The sequence below is a fragment of the Aphelocoma coerulescens genome, chromosome 1 (assembly GCF_041296385.1).
Source record: "Aphelocoma coerulescens isolate FSJ_1873_10779 chromosome 1, UR_Acoe_1.0, whole genome shotgun sequence".
Taxonomy (NCBI): Eukaryota; Metazoa; Chordata; class Aves; order Passeriformes; family Corvidae; genus Aphelocoma; species Aphelocoma coerulescens.
In genome coordinates, this window is record NC_091013.1 from 78493476 (window position 1) to 78505118 (window position 11643).

At 39.5% G+C, this 11643-nt stretch overlaps 1 protein-coding gene across 1 annotated transcript in view; it reads left to right on the top strand.

Moving 5' to 3' along the window:
- The window catches only part of GUCY1A2 (guanylate cyclase 1 soluble subunit alpha 2), a 141058-nt gene extending 134893 nt beyond the window's left edge, over nucleotides 1–6165 (top strand). The window contains exon 8 of the mRNA XM_069014608.1: nucleotides 3811–6165. Coding sequence (XP_068870709.1) covers nucleotides 3811–4018 — 208 coding nt within the window. The 3' untranslated portion in view covers nucleotides 4019–6165. The remainder of the gene's footprint in view (nucleotides 1–3810) is intronic.
- The last annotated feature ends 5478 nt before the right edge of the window (nucleotides 6166–11643 follow it).

Consider the following 11643-nt stretch of genomic DNA (forward strand, 5'->3'; position numbering starts at 1 on the left):
AAAAGGCATGAAGCTGAGTCGGGGGGTTTAGGTTGGATATCAGGAAAAGGTTCTTCACCCTGAGGGTGGTTGGGCACTGGAACAGGCTCCTCAGGAAAGTGGTCCCAACACAGAGCTCAAGAAGTGTTTGGACAACACTTTCAGGCACATGGTATGATGCTTGTGGGTGTCCTGTGCAGGGCCAGGAGCTGGACTCTATGATCAGGATGGGTCCCTTCCCACTCAGCATGTTCTATGATTCTGTGGTTTTCTGAATATAGAAACTCTGATGAAGATGTGACTGTTTCTTGCCAAGGTAGTTTGAAATAAAAGTACTCTATCGTTTCATCTATGTGAAGAAAGAGCTACAGCTCTTAAAAGCTTCTTCAAGGTTCCCACTAAGTATGATCTCAATTTTCATTCACACACAGACCTCCTGAGTTTTTTTCTTAAATGAAGGAACTGGAAAGAAAAAAAGATAATTCTTAGATACTCTCTCTTCTTGTCTGAAAGCAAGAGCATTTTCACCAAGGTAATGACAGACCAAGGATTTAAAAAGCTTTGGAAGATTTCAGGTTAGGAGGAAAAGGTGTCAAGTTAATCAACTGCAAACAGTGTTTAAGAAATGCTTCTTCCCCTGAAACATCAACAAAGAAGATAAGCTGAGAGCAGACCTAATGCCAGACAATTTATAGGAATGCCTGAGTACCCTGACCCTCACAATTTGAGCTCACAATTGTAAATTGTGTATCGAACCACTTGAATGGAACCCAGAATTTAGAACCTGTGAAAAACCTAGTGTAAAAATACCCTTTGCAATAGTGCCCTGAAGGGAAATTCACAGAAGTGATTCAGAAAATACAGCTAAGATAAATGCTTTGGGATATTTTCAGACTAGTTGTTATATGCATATTCCTGAACTGCGGAGGTTGTGTAACTTCAGCTTGAGCTCTCTGAATATGGGACAATCTGGGGACATTTTTTATACAGTTTAAGCAGGAATTTAACATAATTTGCTGAAGGTAAAGGATAAGATTGTGCTCTCTGGGTAGATTGTTCTTTCAGGCTTTCTCAACAGGTGGTCTGACTTGTTCACAAAGGAGTGCTCAGAGAATGGTCCACGAGGTGAGGCTGCCAACCAGAACTGTGGGCCACCACCCAGGAAGTGTTCCAGAGCAGAAGGTTTTACACTGGATCTTCTCCAGAGCCAGAGGGGATTGCAGAAAATGGATTGCATGGGATAGAATGGCTTGGTGGGCACCTGGTGTTCAGCCAAGGTCAGCCCGCCACAGGATGGCTCAGTGCACATCCCTGGGGATGTGCAATATTCATTCACCTGCTTGGCTCAAGCATCTTTTGAGGTTCTTTGTACCCATGAAAAGGAATTAAAGGAACTTAGAAATGGCCATAGCCATCAGTTGCTGTTGTTTTCTTTTTTGATATCACAAGTGGCCTAAAATCAGAGGGGAAGATTTCTGCAGAAAAATGTCCTCACCCATATGCACTGAGAATATGCAGATAACTTGTTTCTTTAATATATACACAAAGGTATAAGAAATCAGAGGCAATTTCTGAACTATGAACTCATTCTCAGTCTGGGAAGCCAAGTGTCAGGACCAACATATTATTTAAGGAATTTGAAGAACCTGTTCTTTAGGAGAAAGCTAACGAGAGGCCATTTTCATCATGATTAAAATCTTTCTAATAGTATTATTGTATGAGCCAGAAATTTCTTTTTTTTCCCCTTAAAAGTGTAAATTAGTAGGATAGAACATAATTATAAGTAACTTCTATTAGCATTTGGTAACAAAGGTTTCCTGCCATGCTTGCTTGAGAGCTGAAATGTTATCCCAATGAAGGTCAGCTGGACAATTTCTGAGGGTGAGAGGCTGATTAAAGCCGTGCATCTGATACAGGGATGTGGAGTCTATCACAAGCCACAGCAGTGGAGGAATCTTCAATAATTGTCTATCAGCCCTGGAGCATTTCATTGTAACCAAGTTACAATTCACAAAACAAGTGAAAATAAGATGGGTAATTAATGTCTTGCACTTTTTTTCTATGAGAAAATTGTGTAAAATATCAACTAATCTTAGTGCCAGCCCTGACCTGATTAAAAGAATATAGATATGATATATTTTACAGTTTTGGATTTGTGTAACTTTCATTAAAATTACATGATGTTAGACTCTGATAAGGAAATCACTGATTTTTAGGAAGGCTGGGTGCTCCATAGTGAATACTCAGTGTGGGGAAGAGTGGCTACAGTGAAAGCTTATAGATATAGCTCAGAAAGTTCTAAGATTTCAGCTGTTAATGTGCAGAAATCTAGTTTGGGAAGCTGTAAAGAGTTATTTCAGTTTATTAAGGCTGTAGTTTACAAATACGAAATATTTACTGCAAACATTGCAGAGATAAAAAGAGAGAAGCTTCTCTGTAGAGGCCTCCACAAACACTCATGCAATTTAGAAAAGATTGCAGTATTTTGATCATAAAATTGACAATCTGGACCTTCAAACCACACACTAAAGATCTCCACAGAAGTTCAAAGGTAAAACTTTGTTCTATTTATAACTAAGTGATTATTTAAAAGCTGGAAAGAAAATGCCTTTATATTTCAATGAGCTCACACAGATTGTCTCATGCAAAACCCATGAAAAATACTCAGTGAAGGAAGTGCCATTGCATATACTAATAATCGTGCAAAATTCTCCTGGTAACGGGATTCATTCATTCATTTACTTTCCAGAAAGCAACTTTACAGACATTAAATAAACTACCTATTACAAAATTACACTGAAACTTATAAAGTTCTTCCCAATTATGTTTTTGAGCTTCAAACTGATTGAAACTGGGAAAGAATAAATATCATTGGAGGGAAAAGAGGAAGAATGCTTTTGTATATCCAGCTGTGCTCAGAATTTACCACTGTCTCAAAACTGCTCTTTTCAATGCTGCAAGGGATTGAATACCACTAACTTAATTTACATAATTAATTGGAAACAAAAAGAAAATGTATAGAATTATTTCCTTTATTTTACAAGTTCAGCTAGTTCTAGGGATGATACTTGATAAAGATGCCCTAAATGTTCAGGTCTAACCAGGCAGAGATTTCTGCACCATGGCTAAGGTGGCAAATGGCAGAAGGCAGTATAGTCAGGTCTGTGGTGTTGTACCACCTGAGCAGGCATCCCAGGAGGTGGCTTCATGGCTCCAGGGAACCTGGATCCCTTTTTGACCCAACCAAATATCCTAGATTAAACCTATGGGTACTTTGATGAATAGTGTCAGATTTGATTCTGGTGTTAAAGCTGGATTTGCTGTATTTGAACCCAATTTATGAAATACATGACTACGGAGTGTGAGAAGGGCACAAACTGACCTCCCTGCTTTTATCTGTGAGAGCTCCCAAGCACTGCTGCCTTCCAGTGGGAAACCTGCTGGTAGCCGTCACTCTGAAATGTTAATTTTTGCCCAACTGACCAGACTGAAGTGTCTTAATTAAGCCAAATGATTTGTTCTGGACAATGACCGTTACAAATTTGGTTCTCCTTCTGGTACATTACTTTCTGAATGCTGACACTAATTTTCAGAGAATATTTTTTTGAGCCATTCCTTCAGCTGATCTCCGTCAACAGAGCTCCTTGAAGTTAATGATGATAAGTTCCTATATATCAGCTGAGGATCCTGACTTAGAATTTCTTTACATGTTACTCATTTAGTGTTAACTCATTTTTTACTTGGTTGCACATAGGATCCACCTCTTCCAAAGGGACATTTCTGGAATGTGTTTTACAGTGTTTTATATCCCTCTGTTTTGTTTTTCTCTAGGCTTTTGAAAAAGGAAGAAAATTTTATTTTTATCCCTCGTTCCCGTGAAGAGCTTCCAGAAAACTTTCCAAAGGAAATTCCTGGGATCTGTTACTTCCTGGAGGTCAGAAGTGGTCAGAAGCCGCCAAAACCCTCCATCACATCTGCCAGAGTGAGAAAGGTGTCTTACAACATTGGCACCATGTTCCTCCGGGAGACTAGCCTATGAGGCCTGCTGCAGATCAAAGACTCGTCAAAAAAGCACAAGCCCAGAACTGGGTCATGACAGGGGAGTTGGAGGTTCTTTGTATTTCACTGCCTTCTTCTGAACAGGCAGTAAAAAGCTCCATGTAATGTCAGGCAATAATCATTTTAAAAGGTGGGTAACTGCTGTCAGTAAAAAAAGTGGAGATAGGGAAAAAATATTAAACAATGTACTTCCACTTCCAGAGGAATTTCTTTCATAAACTTCAGTCTGGCCCCTCTATGGCAAACAAAACAACAAAACAAAACCCCAACTCTCAGATTAGAGGTTGGTCTTGTTTTGTGCAGAAAGGATGATGGTTCTCTGTAGATTTGCACCAGCTAAGCAGAATTGAGAGTCAGTTCTGATTATGCATTCCTACATTTAATGTGTTCTTCAGTAAGGTAATGATGTTTTTTAACTTTATGAACAAGCATTTCATACATATACTGTAGAGCTATTGTAACCTTCCTGGCAGGAGGAATTATGACTCAATACAAATATTGTAGGAATTTTACCTATTTTTATACATATTTCACTTTCTGGATAATTACATTCCACATACTGTAAGCTGAGTGAGCTTAGCTAGCTTTTCAGAAGAAGTTACTGTATATTTCATACATTCTACCTATCAAACCTTATTGTTATACAAGTGGGAAGAAGGCATTTCTTGACTTTTTTGGCAACAAAATTATCAATATTTACAGAATAAAAACCCCACTTTGGTAAATCACTTTATCTGATTTTTATGCTAAAGCTTTAGATGAGCACAGTCTTCTTATATAAAATAATGTTCAGTATTTGTCCTACAGTGTTGTATGTCCAGTCCTTCCAGGACAATGCAAACAAAGTGCAGAAGATCAATGTGTGGACAAAAAACCGTTCTCTTCAGTGGGACTTGTTTCCCCTCTAAATTGTCAGCCAAACTGATTTTTGGTAGAAGCCTGAACTTTTCTAAAAATTTGGTCTTGTGAAACCTTATTCTGAGGAATTCCAGCAGACACTGGAAGCTCTCTGGATGCTGGTTTTCCACATCTTTTAATAGGACTTGTGCTCCTAGTCCAGACTGATTATTGAAAATCCATTCTGTTAATAACGACTGGTCATTTGGAAACTTCCTCTATTGTTGGATTGCCTGAAGGTCCCCTGCTTTATCTAGTGAAGATCAAAAAAAAACACCAAAAAGGGGAAGGCAGTACTCTTCCAGGTTTAATGTAAATGGCAGTTCAAGATTTTTGTTGGTCAAAGACGATTAAAAAAAAAAAGGCCAATTCTTTGCTGTTGAAAATTAATATAGTATTACTGCCTTCAATTAATCCACTTCAAGCAAGATGTATATCTGGCACATTTTCAGGCATTGTTTACTTCTCAGGTTTTCCTTTTCAAAAGTAATGGTGGTCAGTTTCCCTGTGTGGGTGTGCTGCCTTTGGATCATACTGGAGTGGGTGATGTTGTTCTGAGCTTGTAGATTTTTAGTTTAAATCTGTGCCGTGATTGCGAAGTGGCTTAGCTGTACATGGGCTTCTAATCACTTTAATCAAAGATAACACTCAGCAGCAACTAGGAGGCATGAGAAACTCTGCATTTCTCTAATCCAGAACAGAAATGAGTTTGCTTATGGATTTAGTAGTCATAACATGAGGCACCTCTTGAAAATAAGTAAGTAATTTTCACCACATTTCGAGATTATCCAGTTGGATCTTTCTGTGAAGGGAATGACAGTTCTGTATTCTTCCCCTTTGACCAGAAGCCCCTGTGAGTATGGGATTAAGTCAGCATGGCACTGCTAGCTTGTGCTGAATATGTTTCAGGCTTCCTTTCCTTGAAGCCTTTCTGGATGGGAGAGGACCGTCTTGAACCTTTACAGACTTCAGCATACAGAGGACATCTGAATTTACTATGCAGGGGTGATTTTTTCCTTGCCTGAGGAGGGTAGATGCATGGGAATTAGCCCAGAAACCTATTTTAATGCAAATTCCCTCACTTTCTGTAGAATACTGATGTTAAAGATTTCTTTTATTGGTATTAGCGCATTCTTGGGATTAGAGGAGTTATTTTTTTATCTACCTTGATAAACAGCATATGGAGTTCTATGGCCTATCTGAAAAATTACTTACAAAAACTGTTCAAGCCTGAGGTTGTAGAATTTCTATCCAAACTACAGATCTGAGAATTTCCTGCACAGGATGACAAGTTTTAGCCTATAGCCATTAGTTTGCACATACACAGGATGTAGCATGCATTTTTTACCCTGGGAACACCAGTGAGATGTGTAAGAATCATAAATGGATCAAAGTTCATGTTTCACCACTGAAAGAGGAATGACACTTCGCAGCTAATAAATCCATAGTTCTGATGTCATTATTTGGTTCCCTAGAGTGAAATTTTTTCAAATAGCCATTAGTGGATTTAGATTTCAGTCTGACTTCTCTGGCACATCTTCATTGTTCAGTAGTGCTGATGTCAAAGTACCAGCTTTTCTGGCCAAGCTCTTCTTCTCTTCTCACCTCCCACAGTCCTATGTGAAGAGTACAAATGTAGAGATTTAGACCAAAAGCTTGTAGTTCATTAACTTGTCTCTTACAGTTGCCAGTAAGAATGTCTGGGTTAATTCTGCACCTCATCTTGATCAATGGAAACATTTTCATAGCAAATGATGAATAAATGCTAGTTCTACTAGCAAATTGGAGAAACAGTCAAAAGCAGTTTGTATCACCATCCTCATCCTCTCAGAGACCGTTTGTTGTATAAGGAAATTTAAAATCAGAGAGATCAGTGTGAAAACTGCTATAAATTGAGACTACATCGATTAGCAGCAATTAATGGTTTATTAATTGTAGCAAGTAGAAAGTGAGCAAATTACAGCGCTGGGTGACAGGGGAGTCTGCGCTCCGCCAACTGCCACACCTATGTATTCTAGCTGTCCCCTTTTTATATGATTTTACTTCCGTCTTCGTACATTGCTTCGAGTCACTCTGCGCATGTGCCGCTTGTTGCTAGGGGGTCTTCTTCTGCCTTCTGGTGGTCGTTGAGAATGAAGTAAGTAGTCTTCCTCTTATGTCCTCCGTTCGACCTTTTGTTCTTTGTCCATATATAGAAGAAGTGAAGACACAGTATCTGGCATATCATCCTTTTTGTTCTTATATGGAAGAAGTTGAACACACAGTATCTGGCATACCACACTTTCCTGTTATGCAAGCATCTGTACGGCAATACAGTGGTTGCAGAAGCGATACTTGGCAATACATATCATTCCGGATACGCAAACATGAGTATATTTGATTATATATATATGTTTTAAGGGCATCTTCTTTAATAAACAAAGGGCATCTTCTTTAATAAACAATACAATCTTTCACAAAACTGAAAATTGGTATCAGTATCACCATGAATACATTGACAGTGTTTGCAAATAAATCATCTAGCCCCAAATTAGAGTAGACTGACTGCATAAAAATATGCAGTCTTTGTTTTTAATAAGCTTATGTAAAGGTAGCATATCTAGAACTACAGCACAGATGCTAAGTATTGTGTTATTTGTGTTATGACGAGGGAAGTTAATGAAACTAAGTGTGGGCTCTCTGGGGACATTTTTCTATGTCAATGTGAGGAAAGTGTAAAACAAATTCTCAGCACTTTCTAAATTAGTAGTTGCATCTGCTGCCTTTCATATTAGGTTGCAAGGTTGTTTCGTTGGACACCTTTACAAAGTTAAATGAAACTTATTATCAAGATTGATGCTGTCATGTCAATTAGGTGATATTCAGACTCAACATTTCTTCAACAACACTTATTTTAGTGATAAGGGAAAAGGTTCTCATTTGCCTGGCATTGTCTTCATAAATAAGGTTCTCAGAATTTTATACCTTGAGATGATGAGGTGGAGAGGTTAGAGGTCTGAAATGGTTGCAGAAATCCAATACTCTAGTTGGAATTTTCTTTCAATATTTTCCTTCCTATAAAACAGATGATCTTTTGTTCCTCTGGGCAAGAATTTACATGCTTGTGTTTCTTCACACAGCTGCCAGTAGCCACATCTTCTATCTTGAGCTTCTGTGTGGGACAAATCCACCCTCTCTGAAGAGAGAGGGAGGAGATCTATTTCTTATTGCCTGTACAAGGCAAAGGGGAAGTGATGTGAGGACCTCCCTAGGTGGGTTCATTCTCCTCTTTGTAGCCGGTTTCTTGTACAAAAATCACGAGACCAAAGTAAAGAGAGTCATTTCCCCACAACACTTTTTACAGATCTTGTGTCAGATTTTTCCTATCTCTACTTGGAGCTCCCCATCATGCAGGCTTTTCTCTGATGCAGTGCATAAGGTCATGAACTCAGAGCAAAAAGGAAATAGTGATGCAGTGCTAGGGTGGTGGATAAATTTTGTTCTGCATCCCTCTGGTAAAATTTGCCATTCAAAGACAAAAGCCTCTGCATGGGAGAATTGCTGCTAAGCCAGGACTCTCAAAATGTGGTTTTCTTGCAGGATCCCAAAGGATATTTCATTTTTAATTCCAGAGAGCCAATAGTCATTAACTGTGATTGTGGTTTTGGCTTCTCTGTTCATTCCCACATACAGTTTCAGATCTGAGTCTGTTTTGAAGCCTGGAAACATGCCTCTGCAAACAGAAAACCAAAGCTCTTAAAACCTTGGAAATCTTGTATGGGAATTGCCTGTTTTGAAGAAATCCTAGTGATTGAGTCAGTAACAGTCCATGGCAGTTCATGTGTGTGCACATGCCATTTCACACTGCTATCTCCTCCTGTGCTTACAGTGTTCCCTACCAAGCCCGACAGCAGGATCAGGCATATTGGACATCCCTCTTCCATTTTTTCCTGTATAAAGCAAGGAGTGCAAAACCACTACATGCTGCATGCATTTAAAAGCATCAGCACTGCATTAAAACGTAAACTCTGATAACCAATTTCACATTGTATATTACTTGCTCTGAATAGATCCTTCTCTCAGGCTATTTAAAAATGAATGAAAAAAAATAGCACTCAAAACTGCTGTGTTGGATTGCAAATGAATCTGAAATCTGCATTGGTTGTTGGGGCAAGTTGAATTGCTGGACAGCTTTCTGATTCTTCAGCCGCCACAAGCTGTCACACGTGCGTGCTTCATGCAGACCGTCCTGTCAAGAAGTCTGTGATCCAGCAGCAGCACTGTAAACTTAGGACATATTCTGAGTTTTCCTCTTCAAGTCTCAGGCCACTACCTCACCTCTGCTGAGTGCTCAGAGCTCACTGAGGAGAGCTAGTTCCCTGTCCTAATGCAGTCTTAGATCTTCTGGCTTCGTTTCTGGATTCTGGTGATCTTTTGCAAAATTGTGCATGTGTAGTATTGGAAATAGCAATGTGCTTAAATTAGCAACAAAACAAGAAGCTTAAAAAAGCTTGTCAAACTCAGAGACAGTTGGTTCCTTTCCCTCAAGGTAATGCATTATTCATCATGCTGTACAGGATTGGGGGTGCCAGTGACAGGAGAGGCTGTGGATGAATTGAAGATGCTGCGTGTTCAGTAGACTCAACAAGTAGGAGTTGATTGGCTTCTGCTACTGTTAATAATTCCATCATCTTGCATGCTATGTCCTGCTCTTGGTCAGGGTTCTGCTCTCCAAAACACTCCACTTTCCTTCCCCTAGCACACTGTATGTGACATAGATAACTCCTATTGTTGTTCTTATTAGCATATATTGTTGACACAGCTGCTTGTAGCTAAAGAATAACTGGGATTAAAGGGTTGATCTCACTCTTCTTGCAGCAAAGACAAAACTGCTACAGTGACACAGCAGGCCCTCACATCCTTATAGAGGGAAAAAACCTCAGTGCAAGTTACCACTGATGTATTTGGGTGAAGTCAGTGCATTAACAGCCCATGGCATGTTTTTAGCTTCCACAAGCACCAAATTTATCTGTGCAGATAGGATTTACTCCTTAACAATGTTATTAATTTCCAATGCATGAGCAGGCTTACAACAAAAATTTGTGAAGTGTTTAACCTCATATACATGATTGATCTTTTGTGGCTTGGCTGTTAATCATGCATGAAAGCAAGAGGAACAGTGAAACTGAGGAATGCAACAATTCAGTCACAGGCAACAGATCATTCACCGCTGCAGATGCTAACTTGTTCCTGTGGCTTAGGTTGACCTCCAGTTATCTGTGGTCCAGGTCAGTATCACTGTGTCACTATAGCAACAAAATGGCCTCTAAAAACAGCATGAGGCACCTCAGTCTGCTTCCCGCTGGACTGGGGTTCACATTAGAGAGCCCAATACAACATGTGATGCAAAGTGGCAACTTTGCTGGCAGCCTTAACAAAAGGATCAGTGGAGGCAGATGTTAAACTAGCTGTTTGCTCCAGGGATTTTAGTTTCCAAAAGGAGAGTGAGGCTGAACATGTTTAAATTCGGACAAAAAGAGAAGAGAGGATTTCAGAGAAACAAGTGTCTTCCCTGGCTAGCAAGGAGGGAGTGGAATTAACATGAATTAAGAGGGACACACTGATCACCTTGGCTGCAGCAAGGCCTTCAGTGTCTGGCTCTCTTTGGCATTCCAACAATCAAGTTTCTTCTGAAAACTGGAGGACAGGTAAACACTTCAGGCACTTGTCCCCTCTGCTTTAGACTGAGTGTAAGGCTGCCTAAATCCTTGAGTATGCTTAACTTTCTCAGTGACCACAGATGGCAAACTTAGACTAGACATCTGTTTCTTAAGATGGCCAAGATAAGTGAGACTGATCCCACTGAATTACATTCTTTTCAGCCCAAGTGCTGTGTCTCAGATCTTCTGTTGTGCTGCTTTTCAGCATTTTGCATTGGCCAAAGTCAATTGAATCAAACTAAGTGGCAGAGGGATAGATAAGTATATTCCAGGATAAATAAAGGGTTACCACCGTAGCCATGGTGACTGTCACGAACAGGGACTACTGCGGTTCTGCAATTCTCTCCTAGTGTCTGAACCCTTTGCATATAATACCAGCACTGCCAATCACAACTCTGGGATGCCATTAGGAGTGTGATTTAGAAAAGGTTTTGAGCTTTGAGCCCCTAGCCCAGTTATGCAAAACCTCTGTGCCACGTTCACCTTAACTGTATGCCAGAATGCCTGCATAAATCTTATCCCAAGATGATAATAACATATATAAATTCTAAAGAACAGAGAGATAGTTGCTAGGATATTATTAACACACATTTTTTTGTGCTTTTGTGAATTTGTAGGCCCAAAATTAGCCTTCCATTAGCAGAAGGTCTCTCATTGAGCTACTTGTTTTCTAGGCAATTACTCCTTAGCAATACTCTCTAATGACTACTCTTGAAGCAATAAATAAAGCCATGCTAATCTCTTCTGTATAGGCTCCTGTACAACACCTATCACCTTAACAAATCGCTTTTCAGCAGGACATTAAATGGCAGAATAACACCCTGGCATGTATGGTTTGTCTTTCCATCCTCTTCCTCAGAGAAGAAGAGCATGTAATGGAATAATTTGATCTTATGAGGTGGTGTTTTTTTGTTAGTTTTCTAAAAGTATATGTTGCTACTTACTTAAATAAGGAAGAGCAAAATCAGAACTATAGACCAGAATTAGAAAAGATTTTTGGATGTAAACA